The sequence below is a fragment of the Podarcis gaigeae genome, assembly GCF_964106915.1.
Source record: "Podarcis gaigeae genome assembly, chromosome: 8".
Taxonomy (NCBI): Eukaryota; Metazoa; Chordata; class Lepidosauria; order Squamata; family Lacertidae; genus Podarcis; species Podarcis gaigeae.
In genome coordinates this window covers 24,008,601-24,025,320 of record NC_139684.1, presented here as the reverse complement: position 1 = coordinate 24,025,320, position 16,720 = coordinate 24,008,601, and the positions used below count along the sequence as shown (strand labels likewise).

Sequence of the window (16,720 nt, the reverse complement as noted above, 5' to 3'; positions counted from 1 at the left end):
GGGAGCCACTGACAGCATCCTGACAGTAAGGTGAATGCCTCAGGCGGCAGGATCTACAGGGACAGAAGCTCCCAATGTAGATCTTTATTTTCCCCTTGTTCCTGATTTAGACCTTCGCTCGCCCCTTCTTCCCTAGTGGGGAAAGGGGTGCCATTTTGTGGTTTGCCTCTGGTGCCAAAATGTCTTGGGCTGACCCTGTACTCTTTTCAGTGCTTGCAAGAAATATTAAAAGAAAAGAGGCATGCCTGCACAGACATGTAGAACATGGATGTGTATTTTGATCTGTTGCTGATTTTACCTTTTGAATGTTTTAAAGGGTTGCTTTTGTGCTTTCCACCGATAATTTCATTTTATTCTCTCTGTGAACTGCTTTGAGGTGCTGTTTTTCTTTTTACAATCAAGTGGTGCATAAAGTTTATGAAACAAAAGTGAATAAATACAATGAGAAGGGATCTTTCGAGGCACGAGAGCAAGATAGAACTCCCATGTTGAGGTGCAGTCTGCCTTTGAATACCAAATGCTTGTATGGGGGGCACCCCCTTTCTGCCCTGTTGGTAATGCTCTCCAGTGGCAACAAGTTGGGTACCGCTAGATACAGACATGCTGAATGAGGCAGATCTTTGCTCTCCATCCAGAGGGGTTTTCATCCCCCCATCCCCATATATTTCCTTATTTTCAAGGAAGGTCAGGAAAAATTAGGTTGCCTGTTTTCAGTTCTGTGACAGCACAGTGCCAGACCCCCACCCAGCACTGTTCGCACTGACCAAATAAAAAATGCAACGGGAGAGGCTTCATTGCCAGCATCAGTGATGCTTCAACAGCCTCGCTGATCATCAAGGAAGAAGAGCCATAAATTCTTAACACTGCCGTGCTGGGTTTGCGTTAAGAGGTCTTTGGCGAAGGCCATTTCTGCCTGCTGCAGAGAAAAGCCAGATTCCTGTGGAAGGTTGACCCAGATAAAGTGCCCCGTGACCCTTCCGACTCGTCTCTCCAGAAGAAACTTCTTGTGTGTGTCTTCTCTCCTACATGATTGGGCTGAGTAACTCACATTGCGGGGAGATGTCCCTACCCTGCCCAGAGTCCTCTGATCCACTGTGCCAACTCTAGAACCAGTTTTCTTTGTGTGTTTATGGGAAACACTTCTTGAACCCTTTGCCCCAGGAGAACGGAACCTTTTTGGCCACATGGGCCAGATCCTCACCAGGAACGGCCTTGCGGGCCAAATTTGAAAGGTGGGGGGAGCCGCCCACCTGCTAACCACATGACCTTACAACCGTGCCATGTGTGAGGTGCTGCTAAGTGTTTCCCACCCCCACATCATTTTAGCAGACTTCCATGGGGGTCTCCCGCTAAAGTGATGAGCTGGAGATTCTGAGGCATACCCGTTCCCAGCTCCTTGTGGGCAATCTCACTTAGGTCCATTACTCTGAGTAGAATTCAGTTGAATAGCATCAGAATAGAAGGCCCATGATGAAGTGGTGGCAAGGCAGTTTTGAAGGAGGGGAACATAGAAGAAAAGAAGAAGAGTTTGGATTTGATATCCCGCTTTATCACTACCCAAAGGTGTCTCAAAGCAGCTAACATTCTCCTTTCCCTTCCTCCCCACAACAAACACTCTGTGAGGTGAGTGGGGCTGAGAGACTTCAAAGGAGTGTGACTAGCTCAAGGTCACCCAGCAGCTGCATGTGGAGGAGCGGAGACGCCAACCCGGTTCACCGGATTACGAGTCCACCGCTCTTAACCACTACACCACACTGGCTCCCTCAAGCTTGCTGGATCAGGCCAATGACCCATCTCATTCAGCATCCTGTTGTTATGGCAGCCAACCAGCTGTTCATGGGAAGCCAGCAAGCAGGATTTGAGCACAAGAGTGCTCTCCCTTCTCCTGTGGTTTCCAGCAACCCGTATTCAGAAGCATTTCTGCCTCCAACTGTGAAGGCAAAGCATAACCATCATGGTTAGCAACCATTGATAGCCTTCTTTTCTATGAATTTAATCCTCCTTTAAAGCCATCCAAGTTGGCCATCATTACCTTTTGTGGAAGTGAGTTCCATAGATTAACTATGCACTGCATGAATAAGCCCTTTTATCTGTCCCAAATCTTCTGACTTTCAGCTTCATTGCATGCCCATGAGGTCTAGTGTTTATGAGAGAAAGGGGGGAGGTTTTCTCTATCCACTTAAGTGTGCTGCATGTTTTTTCTCCCAGAGATGACCACCCACCTGACCACCTATCAGGGACTGGGCAGAGGAAGAATGGTGGAGATGACCTACCCAGCCTGACCCTTTCAGAGAAGAAGAAGGAGACAGTTCAGAATTACAACAGGGGTTTGAGGGAGGTCACAGCTCAGAGGCAGATGAGGGGAAAAGCTGGGAAATAATGGGAGAGGAGGAGGAGGAGGAGGAAGAGGACACACCGGGGGGTGACAGCTGATGGACACAGTGTCTTTAGAAAGCATTCCAGACCCCCCCTCCCAGAACCCAGCGAGCCTTGAAAGTAGGAGAGCAAAGGCTCAGAAGCAAAGGGTCCTCAGCTCCACCTGTAGGGGATGACGAATGAGGAAGTGGGAGAAAAAGGGGGTGGAGAGTCACTCGGGACAATGCAATTGTTCCAAGAGGCTGTGTTCCCAAGCCTCTTTCTGTAAATATGGAATAAAAAGCAGGTGGTAAGCACTTTTCCTTGCCACCTGACACCACCTTGGAAACCACTGAGTTTTCCCTCCATCCTGCCTTCATCCCAGAAGGTTTCCTTCCTGTGTCTTACCAGGGCGCTGGTGTAGGTGGGATCTGAGGTGTCATCTTCCAGGAAGCGGGAGAGGCCGAAGTCTGAGACCTTGCAGACGAGGTTGCTGTTGACAAGGATGTTGCGAGCCGCCAGGTCACGGTGGACGTAGTTCATGTCAGCCAGGTACTTCATGCCAGCAGCAATGCCCCGTAGCATCCCCACCAGCTGGATCACAGTGAACTGACCATCGTTTTGCTGCAGGGTAGAAGAGAAAAGGGCTGGCAGGGTCAAGCAGGGATCAGCGTTGGACAAAAGGGGGTTTCAAGGAGAATTCAGGCCACCAAACCACCTGGCTAATCACCTTCGCTCATGGAATCAGACTTGCAGAGCTGCAAGGGACCCCAAGAGTCATCTAGTCCAATCCCCTGCAATGCAGGAATCTTTTGCCCAACATGGGGCTCAAACCCAGGACCTTGATATTAAGAGTCTCATGCTCTTATAAATATATATATATAAGTCTATAGAACAAAATATATAAAAAACAAACAGAACTGTAGCAATAACAAAGACAATCCAAAATTTTAAAAGAAATCCTCATGATAATTTATCAGATTTTTGGTGTGAATTTTTCCTATTATACACATTTATGTAAGCGGTTGTGACTGATATACACATTTCTGCAAGCCACTTTCTTCAGTTTAATGCATTTCATAGAATCGTGGGGTTGCAAGGGTAATCAAGACTAACTTCCTACAGTAAAGGAATCACAAATAAAGAATCCCTGATGGATGGCCACTCAGCCTCTGTTTAAAAACTTCCAGGTAGTCTGTTCCATTGTCACATAGCTCTTACCACCACGAAGTTCTTCCTAATGTTTAGTCGTAATCTCTTTTCTTGTAATTTTTGAATTCCCTGGTTTGGTCTTCCTGTCAAGAGCTGCAGAAAACAAGCTTGCTCTGTCTTCCATGTGGCAGCCCTTGAGATATTTGCCGATTGGCCCAGAGACCTGAGCAGGTTGCTGCTCTTCGAGGGTTTTGCACCAATCAGGCTCAGTCAGTTAGTTCCCTATCCAGAGGGTGCGGAGGGGAGGAAATCCTGTCTGACGATGTTATCGTCCAATATGCAGAAAACAACATGTGCAACAGCTGCTCCTTGGGGAAGGAGGCTAACTTAGTGGTAGAGCATCTGCTTTGCATGCAGAAGGTCCAAGGTTCAAGCCCAAATGGCACCTAAAGTGGGGCCAGGAGAGACCTTGGCTTGAGATCCTGAAGAGTTGCTGTCACTCATGTGTGGACTGAACCTGATGGGCCATAGGAAGTGACAGCTTCCTCTGTTTCTATGCTCTCTTTGACTGCACAGCCAGCTTCCTACCAAACAGCTCTTAATATACTTAGTGGAGTGAGAGAATAGAGCAGCTGCTCTCAACCTTGAGTCCCCAGATGTTGTTGGACTACAACTCCCATCATTCCAAGCTAACGGGACCTGTGGCCAAGGGTGATGGGAGTTATAGTCTAACACTATCTGGGGACCCAAGGTTGAGAAAGGCTGGCATAGATTAAGGATCCACATGGACCGGAGGTAGGGAGGAGAGAAGAAGAAGAAGAGTTTGGATTTGATATCCCGCTTTATCACAACCCGAAGGAGTCTCAAAGCGGCTAACATTTTCCTTTCCTTTCCTCCCCCACAACAAACACTCTGTGAGGTGAGTGGGGCTGAGAGACTTCAAAGAAGTGTGACTGCCCAAGGTCACCCAGCAGCTGCATGTGGAGGAGCGGAGAAGCGAACCCGGTTCACCAGATTACGAGTCTATTGCTCTTAACCACTACACCACACTAGGGTTAGATTGCTATTTGTATGATCTTGTACGGCCCTACATGGAGGTGGGTGAGCGATCTGTTTATAAATGATGCTTAATGCGAACAGGGGGCTGTCTCCAACTAAGCCCTACTCAGAGTAGACCCACTGAAGTGAGTGGACCTAAGTTAGTCATGTCCCTTAAGTACAACAGATCTACTCTGAGTACTACTAGCATTAGGAGCAACCCAGAGACTTTGTGTGTGTGGATGCAACATTGATTCCATTTATTTTGTTTAGCTGTTAATGATGTTTACATGTGGAATTTTAATTGTATTTTGGTATTCGATTTACATTTGTAATGCTTTTCTTCAATGTTTAAGCACCTGCTTTGCATTCTCACTAATTATGCTGCTTTAAATGTGCTTCTCCGCTCTCTTTTTGTATCCGATTCTCATATGTAGTGTTTCATTTTGATATTTTGTAATGTTCAATTTGATCGGTTAAGAAAGGTTGCAGGTGGTATAGAAATGATTTAAACAGATAGAAAAAAAGGGAGTCAATGCGATGACATATTTAGGCCCTTTTCAGCAGATACCCAATTCCAATTGTGTGTGTTTGTCTCTGTGTGTTTGTCACCTACTTTTGTGCATCTCTCTTCCAGGTCTTCAGAGAGGCTCACAAAGAAGGCAGCTGCTTCCATGAGGAACCTCTCCCCAGTCATTGAACCCACTCCCAGCCTCCCCCATTAACAGCGTACCCGTAGGAAGGAATCCAACGAGCCGTTCTCCATGAATTCTGTAACGATCATGACAGGGGGGCTCTTGGTGACCACCCCCTCCAGGTGGATGACGTTGGGGTGGTCAAACTGGCCCATGATGCTGGCCTCGCTCAGGAAGTCCCGCCGCTGCTTCTCGGTATAGCCAGATTTCAGTGTCTTGATGGCCACAAAGCTCTCCCTCTTGCCTGGAAGCTTGAGGTGGCCACTGCACACCTCGCCAAACTCCCCTGGAGTAGAAAACAGGGTGTAGGACAAAAGAGAGCCCTAAGTTTCTGAGCTTCAGGAGTGGGTGGGGGAGAGATAGCGGTTACCTCCCACTGTTCCCCATTTCCTCGCACCCGCCCCCAGTTCAAAAGCAGGGCACGATCCCTCCCTCAGTCAGAGCCACCCATGGGAAGGTGAGGCACCCACACAGACTGGGCCCTAAGGCTGCGCCAAGCGCCTTCCCTCATTTCTTAGCATCCTTGGATTGTAGAGTTGGAAATGACCCAAAGAAGCATGAAGGCCAACCCAATCACATCCCGATAAAATGGGGCCATTTATGCAGTTTTGACAGAGGTGGGGAGGGCATTTTTTTCGGGGGGGATTGTTGAGAAACTCTTTGTCGCTTTTCCTGGTTGTTGATTGTTATTCCCCCGCCCAAAATAGGGAATGTCCTAAAGATAGCAATGTTCTGAGTCATTTTTGGAGAAATGGTGGTCCACAAAAGAGGCCACCAGTTTATGCAATAGCTGCCATTTTCCTCCGAAATGCTTGTTCTATATCTGAGATATTCTGAATGTGTGGGGTGGGGTGGGGAATGGCTGCTGCTGAAGAGAGCTCCGCTACCATCTAGGGAGAGAGAGAGAGAGAGAACCCCATCTCTGCCACCATTCATCCATCAGCTCCACCTGAAATGGCCCCTGTCCCACTCTTGATTTTCAAGATGGAAGTTCAAAAATGCGGATTTTTGTCATGGCCCCAGCTAGGTGTGCACTCTGCCACACCCTCCCATCGACACACCCTCCCTGTGACAGTTTGGGGTTGCAGCACAGGCATCCAAGGGCGGGGACTTACCTGCACCAATCACCTGCTCAATCTTGACACACGAGATGTCAATCTCCTTTGCAAACTCCCTGACAGCCTCATTGGGGTCTTCGTAGGTGAAAGGGTCGATGTAGATCTTCATGCCGGGAGTCACTGCTCAGGGGTGGAAAAGGGCAGAGATGTGTATATCTATATGTCTTTGTCTCTCTCTGTGTGTATTCATTCAGCAAACTTAAATACCCAGCCCAGCCCCAAAGAGCTCAGGCCAACTGTCGCTGTTTCTCCCACTTTACAACCTTTGGCGCCCTTCCAGCACCCTTAACAAACTACCCTTCCCAGGATTCTTTGGGGAAAACCATGAGTGTTTAATGTGGTTAAACCACAGCACTATAAACGTGTAGTGAAAATGAGGCCAAAGCAACAAGATGAACCAATTCTCCCCGGTTGCCAACCAGTTCTCTCCCTTCCCATTCTGACCACCACAGCACAGTGCCTTTATTGCAAATGTGCAGCGATACCTGGAAGTGTCTGCATGAGTCTGTGGTCAGCCTTTATGAGGAAATGCTTATGCACAACTCAGCTGTGTGCCTCTGGCAGATCAACTGATATGGTATCTATTGTGGTGGGATCATTGCAGCATCAGGAAACAAGCACAGGGTAGAAACTGCTCTTATTCTAAAAGGGTGATCTTCATTTTGTTGGCAGGGTTGCAACATGGGAAGTTCTTGCTACCTTACATGCTGGGATTGTGTTTATGTTAATGCATATTGGGACCCAGTGGCTTTTGAACTTGGCACCATCACTGCAACAAAGATCTATCTGGACCCCCAGGTTGTGCTTACTTTCAATATTTATGGGAGATTTACTTCAATTTAACAAAGCAAGATATATTAATAACTCATTTGCTAACAGCTGCTTGTTCAGTCGTGCTCAAGGCAGGAAGGACCTTTCTACATACCCCATTACCAACTGGTTTCAAAGAGCTGCCTTTACAGGGCCATCAGAGAAATTGACCCACAACTCTGGGTTCTCAGACAAGAAGCAGACCTGATGGATTTTGTGTTTGCCAGGTGGCTTCTTGCAGCTTATTTAATGACAGACACACACACAGCAAATCCTATCGAAATATGATTTCATCTTGCACTGTTTTTGATTTTGTGAGTTTTTGATCTGCTGCTTATGTCTGATCTTGGATTATTGCTGCCGTACTGCCTCTTTTTGCCCGATTTCCTTTTTATCTTTCGTCTCCTTACCTTATACCCGACCATGCTCAATTCCCCCCCCCTTGTTGTTGTCGAATTGTTGAAATAGGCTGTTAGTTATATAACAACAGCTTAAAAATATATATTAAAAATAAACTGCTTTTATACTTGCTTTGCTATTTGGCTGTTCCATTTCCCTCCTTATTGAAGGTGGGGTACCTGGCGATTGCATGTGGAGTAGGGGCTCTAACTACCTGAAGCTAGTATCAAGTTTTCTCATTTATACAGTGCCTGTGTGTAAAAGAAGAAGAAGAGAGACACTGTTGGGTCAGACTAGCAGATGTAGCGAGGTCTGGGGAGGAGGGAGCAATGCCTCAGACTGGGGCTCCAAGTGACCAGGGCCCAACACTTGATCCCTGCACCACTAATGCCCTTTCAACTGCAGGTCTGGCCGACTGTGTCCTATACTTCAGAGGTAGTACCAGCCACCCTGAGCTTTGTCAGCTGATCAGCAAAGGCCAATCCCTGGGTGGCATTTAGCAACGTTCTGTCCCGTCCTCCCCCCCCCCCGCATGCATGATGCTGTCCCCAAATCTGCTGAGATTTCAGGAGCCTTCAGGGAGAGGGGAAGCAGAGATCATTCCATTGCACAATAATAAATCCTTATATTGATGGAACAATTTGCTTAGTGCTTTGTTGAATTCATCCCTCCCCCTCCCATCCCGGACTACACTGCCATGCAATGCCCTGGCCTCAGTGGGTCAGGAAATCATTTATGGTAATAAGCTAAAATAAGTTATATTAAGTTACAATAAGGATTTGCTGAATTAAGATCTGAACTGGAATACAAAAGGGGGAGGTGAGAGGAGGTCCGAGATATAAGGTAATGGAAATAAGTGATGGGAATTATATTTGTTTTGTTTTAATTGTCTATTTTTGTATTTTTGTATTTTTTGTGCATTATCTGTTTTTTGTGGTTTTTATTTTTGTACTAAATTGGAAACTTTAATAAATATCTTTTTTAAAAAAGGAAACCATTTATGGTGTGAGGACAATGATTTCAGCCGAGGGGGGGGGGGACACCTTCCTCAGCACAAGAGCAATGGTCGCTTCTGGGCAAGCTTCTGGTATCAAGCAAGTCAGTGGTAAGTGGGCCTCTCTGCGGCCCTCTCTGGTCTGTGTTTTCTGTCCCCAGACTGTTCCGAGACACCTCCATTTCTGGTGCCCAGCTCCATCCTCCACTCCACCCTATATCTCTGTCATCCACTCTACCACCAGAAGCCTGGCTCCTATGGAGACCTGACTGACAGCTGGGGACTTTTTCGTGTGCAAAGAACAGCAAAGTGTGGGCCTAGAGGGTGGAACATTATTTGGAATATGCTATGAAGGAACTCTTCAGCCTTGGCTCTCCTAGATGTAGCTAGACTACAGGGCCCAAAGTTCAGGGACGATGGGCCTTGTAGTCCAGCGACATCTGGGGAGCCAAGGTTGAAGGAGGTGACTCTAAAGAAGTAAGTTTGTCCAGATGCCTTCAAACAATGGGGGGCAGAGGTCTGAAGGCACTAAGGCAGACCAGGAAACAACCTTCCCTCCCCACCCCTCACCCCACCCTTGGGGCTTCATGCCCAACTGGAGAGTACGTACTGTGGCCGCTGGTATAATGCTGCAGCTTGTCGGTGTACTCGGAGTCTGCACGCTCAAATCCTCGTCTTCTGGAAGGAGAGCACCGGGCTGAGCGGGAGGCAGATGGACTAGCAGAGCAGGGGGGCAAGGCTGGGCTTCAGCTCTCAGCCCAGAGGCACAGAGCATCTTTCCCGCGCCCCTCCCAGCCTGGAGCCCGCCCCTTCCCCCCTTCCAAGTCCCTCACTCCCTCTCCCGGGAGGCTGCATCTGCACTGGGGTGCATATGGGGTGGCCGTTCAATTTCCACAGAGGCTGCACATACAATCTGCACTGTCTCTGGGGCCAGTGTTAAGCATTCACAGGGCACCAATCTGCACCAGCCACCTCTCTCCCACAAGGTTATCCCACCCACCCTTGGACCAGCAAGAGCCAATCATCTCAGAGCATCTTCTACTGCTGCTTCTTTTAGGAATATAATAAGCTGCCTCTGTCGGTCTGGCCCAGTATTGTCTGCTCTAACCAACAGAGGCTCTCCAGGGTCCTGCCTGGAGATGCTGAGATTCAAAAGTGGGACCTTCTGCATGCAAAGCAGAATGCTTTAAACCTGAGCTAGCATAGAAGTTATTCCTTTCAGACCAGCACCACTTTCCTCTGCAGCACCGGTTTCTCCGTTGTGCATTGTTTGATGCAAGAGCTGTGAAACAGGAGCAGCGCAGCATCTCTTAAAATGCCTACTGGATCTCTCCCAGCTTCCCTCCTCCCACCCCAGGAGCCCCACCTGCCTCTCCCAGTAGCAAAAGCACCCTACCTGTTGCAAACAAGGACGATGACCACCAGTGCAATGAGGAAGACAAGTCCTGCAGCCGAGGAGCCAATGATGAGCGGCAGCTTCTCCTGGATGCTGGTTTGGTACTCAGCTGTGAGGAACAAGAAAGAAGAACAAGAGGGGGTTTACTCCTCGGTTGGATGAAGGGGACCCAATCCCAACCATGGTTGGCACTGAGAAGGAGAGCTAAGTCACTGTGCATGTGAAAAGTGAACCTCTCTAATTTGCACATCCTGAAACAACAGGTGAAGAAAACACAGCCATCCTTTGAAATTTGCACTTTTCCTAATTTTGCAGTGCAAAGTAACTCACATCTTTAAGGGACGTGGGTGGCGCTGTGGGTTAAACCACAGAGCCTAGGACTTGCCGATCAGAAGGTCGGCGGTTCGAATACCCGTGATGGGGTGAGCTCCTGTTGCTTGGTCCCTGCTCCTGCCAACCTAGCAGTTCAAAAGCACATCAAAGTGCAAGTAGATAAATAGGTGCCACTGTGGCGGGAAGGTAAACGGCATTTCCCTGCACTGCTCTGGTTTGCCAGAAGCGGCTTAGTCATGCTGGCCACATGACCCGGAAGCTGTATGCCGGCTCCCTTGGTCAATAAAGCGAGATGAGTGCTGCAACCCCAGAGTAGGCCATGACTGGACCTAATGGTCAGGGGTCCCTTTACCCTTTACCTTTAACTCACATCTTAGGCAGGGTTTATGTTCTGCGGATGGCACATATATGCGAAACCACTGATACTCAAACCACCTCCTTGGAACCACTTAAGTATTGGTGAATTTTCAAGAGGTCTTTTGAAATATCAATCAATCAATCAATCAATCAATCAATCTTTATTACGGTCCAGAGACCCAACAAATCGTTACAAAGCAATGCACAATTCAGACAGTCTACCTTCAGGTTAAACAAGCATTTTGTTCAGACTTAAAGATAAATATTCTTTTGAAATATATTTGCTGTTGGCATCCATCTGTCTTGAGAGACAATGGAGTGCGTCTCCGAGGGTGAAGCCAAATCGCTGTGTTAGCAGCACTGAAGCAACATCCCCTTGGTGCAAGCCTGGGCAGTGCATCTGGGCCTCACTGATGTGGTCCAAAGGAAAGCAGAGCAATACGTTTGGCACCAGCTTGGCTGCAGGAGATGCCAGAAGGAGGCGTACAAGGTGCCAGCCAACCGTCTTAGGGTCTCTACTCCAGATTTGTGTAGGGTTTACTCCGTCGCCTTTTCTTCTCCCAAAGATACTGTATCTTGCAAGGTAGCGGAGGATATATATGTATAGATACATGCTCTGAAACAGATATGGAATCATGGAGAACTGAGCTTAAGATTCCCTAACTGGAGCAGGGAGTCTTCTACACCATATCTCACCTTCGGTCATGGTCTGGAAGTACATCTTGCCGCTGTAACGCCCATAGCCTGCCACAGTGCGTGCCCGCACCTGGAAGACGTAAATGGTGCCAGCTTTGAGGTTCTGCACCGTCACAGTGTTGGTGGGGCTCTTAACTGCCGTGGCGTTGAACTCGCTCAGATCCTGCCAGGCAAACAGAAGCCAGCTGATAAAACGAAACCTTCTGGGCACCCGTCGCCACCAAGATATACCACCCTGGGCCTCTTCTAGGTCAGCCTTTCACAACTTGGGTTTGCAGCTGTGTTTTACTTTATTATATTTACCATACTCATAGTGATTCTATGTCATTTTATATAATTAACACATGCATTTTTTATATGTATTTATTCTGCACCATGGCACCTTTTTTTAAGATTACAAAAATTTGTATACAAATATTTATGCCCATTGGCTGAACTATACTAAATATATATAGCATATATATATATAATATTGCAATCATACTCACAGATAGTTATTCTGTGCCATTTATATAACTTGTGCAATACTGTCTGTGGTTTTGCATGTATTAAAGCTTGTAACAATATGCAAATTATCTATTTATATAATAACAATAACAACAACAATATCCCATCCATCTAGTTGGGTTGCCCTGTCAGCTCGCTCGCTCTCTCTCTCTCTCTCTCTCTCTCTCTCTCTCTCTCTCTCATATCTATCTATCCAGTGCTTTCTTTCTAAAAAACATGTTTAGGGGTGCTCTCATATTGTCTCAAGAAAACCATCATTTTATAGTTCAAATCAGGAAAAAAATAAATAAATACAGTAAATAGACAAAAGTACAAAGATTCACAAAATGTTTAGGGGGATGCGTACCTCTGCATACCCCCAGAAAAAAAGCTCTCTCTCTCATCTCTCATCTATCCATCTATCATCTATCTATCTATCTATCTATCTATCATCTATCTATCTATCATCTATCTATCTATCTGGGGGACGCGGGTGGCACTGTGGGTAAAAGCCTCAGCGCCTAGGGCTTGCCGATCAAAAGGTCGGTGGTTCGAATCCCTGCGGCGGGGTGCGCTCCCGTTGCTCGGTCCCAGCGCCTGCCAACCTAGCAGTTCGAAAGCACCCTTGGGTGCAAGTAGATAAATAGGGACCGCTTCCTAGCGGGAAGGTAAACGGCGTTTCCGTGTGCAGCTCTGGCTCGCCAGAGCAGCGATGTCATGCTGGCCACGTGACCCAGAAGTGTCTTCGGACAGCGCTGGCCCCCGGCCTCTTGAGTGAGATGGGCGCACAACCCCAGAGTCTGGCAAGACTGGCCCGTACAGGCAGGGGTACCTTTACCTTTTTATATCTATCTATCTATCTATCTATCTATCTATCTATCTATCTATCTATCTATCTATCTATCATCTATCTATCATCTATCTATCATCTATCTATCTATCTATCTATCTATCTATCTATCTATCTATCTATCATCTATCTATCATCATTTATCTATCAATTATCTATCTGTCTATCCAGCCAGCCAGCCATCTATCCGAACATCCCCTCACCTGAAAGTCCTTCGACTTCCACGCCACCCTCCTGAAAGTCTCCCCCTAAAATTTACATGGGAACAAAGATCTGGTGAAGGAGGTGGTGGTTCAGAAGAGACACCCCCCCCCCAACACACTGCACCAGCCCTGATTCTGTCACTCTCTCCTGGCTTTGCTATGGAACAAGCAAGGCAGAGCCAGGGCGCCCGTTTATGCAATATAGGTCAGGACCTATTTATCGGCTCAAAACGGTGGGCTCTCCCCCCCTCCCCCAGCTCCTGCTGGCCTGAAGGGAACCAAAATATAGGTCATCTGGAGGGAACAGAGGATTAGCCCTTTCCACTGCGAATTGAAGTGTGGGGTGCGGGAAGGACATTTGTGACTTCATGCAATCATGGAGTTTTAATTAGCTTTTTTCCCTGATACATACACCCCCTCTTTGATACACACGCAATTCCTCACAACTGGGGAATAAAAGAGATTGTGGATTCCCGTCATAAGCATTTCTGTCTGCCAACGATTCTTGCACCTGACTCATTCCTAACTCAATTTGGTTTAAAACTGCATGATTTTTGTAGAGGAAAGAAGTTTAGGAATTCATTGAAGAAGAACAGGGTATTTATAATCATCACAGGTGTCCGTGAAGGGGATATATTAATGGAAAATGTCTAGTAAACCAGACTGGTTCCTACTGAGGGTCTTTGACGAGCCAACATGACAGTGAAGAGGCATTAAAAATTGGAGTGATCATTCTAGGATACTATGGCAGCAGACCAAGATGTATTGTAACTTTTGAATAAAATTTATATTTTAATTTTATATGCATAAGCTATTTATATAGTCAGATAAAAGCTATTTTTAGGACTTGAAATTAGTGAGTTGGCAGCAGAGGCAGACGCTGTACCCTTCTGTTTATCTTTTTTGCTGCCTGTTTTTCAAGATTCTGAAAACACTGACAATCACACTTCCCATTGCTGGGAACACCATCCATTCATTTATTTTCTCATAAGGCTCCACTGTGAACGCATGAATTATTGCCCTTACTGTCAGTTGGCTTTGGATGGCATCCCATGGAATCATCATGAAACCAGATCAGAGCGAGGGAACTAATTTCTGCCCTCACTGTTGAGCTGGGGGGGGGGGGACCTTTCTCAGCCTGAGAGCCACTTTCCATTCTGGGCAACCTTGTAATAATAATAATAATAATAATAATAATAATAATAATAATAATAATAATAATAATAATTTATTATTTATACCCCACCTATCTGGCTGGTTTCCCCAGCCACTCTGGGCGGCTTCCAACAAAACACTAAAATACAATAACCTATTAAACATTAAAAGCTTCCCTAAACAGGGCTGCCTTCAGATGTCTTCTAAAAGTCTGGTAGTTATTTTTCTCTTTGACATCTGGTGGGAGGGCGTTCCACTGGGCGGGTGCCCCTACTGAGAATGCCCTCCGCCTGGTTCCCTGTAACTTGGCTTCTCACAGCGAGGGAACCGCCAGAAGGCCCTCAGCACTGTGTAGGGGTCACATGACAGTGGTGAGTGAGGCCAGAGGCAAAAGTGGAGAAAAGCAATAAATATAATATATACCTTTGTACAACAGGATAGTTTCTATGCACACCGCTCTCTATCTTGTATCCAGACAAGCAAGAGGTATGCTCGACATTCAAGGACACATTCCAGCCAGAAAAGACTCAAGAGGTATGAAGCAAGACTGGTGAGGGATATGGTTTGGGGAGAGTCCTGGGGGCCAAATAGAGAGCCGTTGAGGGCCACATATGGCCCTCAGGTTCTTCCTTGTTTGCACATCCCAAATTTTGTTAGAAATGCCCCCCCTCCCAATTTCATAGCTGGCCAGCAGAATGGGGAGGTTGGCGGAGAGGATTTCAGCTCAGCACTAATCAGGGTGGAGGAGAGAATGAGATGTAATTGCATGTCAAGTGAAGGTTGAGGAGAGGGCCCAGAATGGGTCCATTTCCTTCCCCACCCTCCTCACCTGCAGCTCCCAGTATGAGGCTCAGAAATGGCTCTCCAGAATAAAACCAATGTTGTTCTTTTCCAGAAAAACACAACACACACATTGACAGTAATTGTCAGTTTTCCATTTCAAAAAAGAAAAAGGAGAGAGAGAGAGAGAGAGAGAGAGAGAGAGAGAGAGAGAGAGAGGAGTTTTCCCAGCGGGAGACGATTCAAAGCCTCTTCTAATGCCAGAGCTCTAGAGGAACTCAAGAGGCTCACTTCAAAGAAACCCTGTCGGCAGATTCACTAATGCAGAGATCTTACTGGAATTTGAAATCCAGCTCTGTGCCTGGTGCTCAGGTGCAACATCAAAGTGAGATATGGGGGACACTTTGAAGGTGTATCTTCCCACTTATAACCAACTAGGCCAATTAGGTTTCTTATTGGACCAATGCATTTGACCCAGAGTTCATAGATGCTTCCTCCAGCTCTTCCTCCTCCACAGCTGCCTCATATTCCATCAGACCTATCAGTCCATCTAGCTCAGTGGTTCTCAACCTGTGGGTCCCCAGATGTTGTTGGACTACAACTCCCATCATCCCCGAGCTCTGCCCTTGCTAGCTAGGCGTGATGGGAGTTGTAGCCCAACAACATCTGGGGACCCACAGGTTGAGAACTGCTGATCTAGCTCAAAATTGCCAACCCTGACTAGCAGCAGTTCTTGGGGGGTTTCAGGCCAGGGGAACATCCTCAGTCCTACCTGGAGAGGCTGTTGAGGACTGAACCTAGGACCTTCTGCATGCAAAGGAGATGCTCTGCCTAAGAGTTGGGCGATAACTGGTTTTGAACATTGCAATATATCACAAGCTGGCTGGTCTCTCGACTGAAACAGCCACGGCAAGTGGTCTGCCAGAGAGTGCCTGCAGTTTGGTCCCTGATGACTCTCCCTGAGGACAGTTGGATGTATCCCCCAACCCATGCCCCTCTTTCCCCTGGTACCTTCTCGTAGTATTGCAGCTCATAATCCAGAATGACTCCGTTGGGCTGGTCGGGCTGTGACCACGAGAGGGTGATGCTGTCCACCGTCCGACTCACCTGGTGCATGATGGACACGGCTGAAGGGGCTGTAAGAGAAAGAGGTCCGTTGCCTTAGTCAGTGTGTGATCACTGCCCTGCAGGAAGGGAGACGTTTCAAGGAAGCTCCTCTATATGCTGATGCCACATCAAACACTTAGTGACCTACAAGCAATGGCTCAGCATCTGCAACTGTCACCATAAGTCACCATAAAGCCATTGTTGGTATCAATCCCGTGCCAGTGAACTGGCATGTCCCGTGAGCTCCTTCCCCTCTCTCGACAACTTTCCTGTGGCTGTTGAGCTGCAACAATATTTCAGGCTCATTCTGAGGTTACCTGCTGATCAAGCAATAGTCACAGCTTGTTCCAACTCTGCAAGGAGCTATCCAGCCTAGACTCTTGCCTTGTTGCCTGAATTTCTTGGGCCAAGTTCAAGGTGTCACTATTAATAATATAAAGCCCTTAACAGCTTAGGACCATTTTACTTGCAAGATTGCCTTACCCATACATACCCACTCGACCACTGTGGAACTGGCACTGTAACCAGCATTCTGCATTTGCAGGAAATAGATATTCTACCATGGCAGCAACTTTGGAACTCCCTGCCTATTGACACCAGGCAGAAACCTTCACTGTACTCTTTCTGGCACTAGCTAAATTCATTTTTGTTCATGCAAGACTACCTAGAGATGGAACTTTGCTGGGTGTTTTAATCTAGTTTTTTTGCCTACTGTTTATTTTAATTATTTTGAGTGTTTTAAATAGCTGTTTTTAACTGACAATTTTATTGCCTTATTCTGTTTGTAACCACTTTT

General features: G+C 47.0%; 1 protein-coding gene across 12 annotated transcripts in view; it reads right to left on the bottom strand.

Annotated features, from left to right (window-relative positions):
- EPHB2 (EPH receptor B2) overlaps positions 1-16,720 on the bottom strand; it is a 114,560-nt gene that overhangs the window by 10,714 nt on the left and 87,126 nt on the right. For 3 of the 12 annotated variants that reach the window (XM_083752490.1, XM_083752499.1, XM_083752491.1), the window contains exons 6-12: positions 15,829-15,953; positions 11,344-11,506; positions 9,958-10,066; positions 9,172-9,278; positions 6,356-6,481; positions 5,279-5,526; positions 2,764-2,979 (exon numbers count right to left, since the gene is read on the bottom strand). In XM_083752490.1, coding sequence (XP_083608616.1) covers positions 2,764-2,979; positions 5,279-5,526; positions 6,356-6,481; positions 9,172-9,278; positions 9,958-10,066; positions 11,344-11,506; positions 15,829-15,953 — 1,094 coding nt within the window. The remainder of the gene's footprint in view (positions 1-2,763; positions 2,980-5,278; positions 5,527-6,355; positions 6,482-9,171; positions 9,279-9,957; positions 10,067-11,343; positions 11,507-15,828; positions 15,954-16,720) is intronic. The other 9 variants (XM_083752498.1, XM_083752493.1, XM_083752494.1 and 6 more) reach the window with 6 other exon arrangements.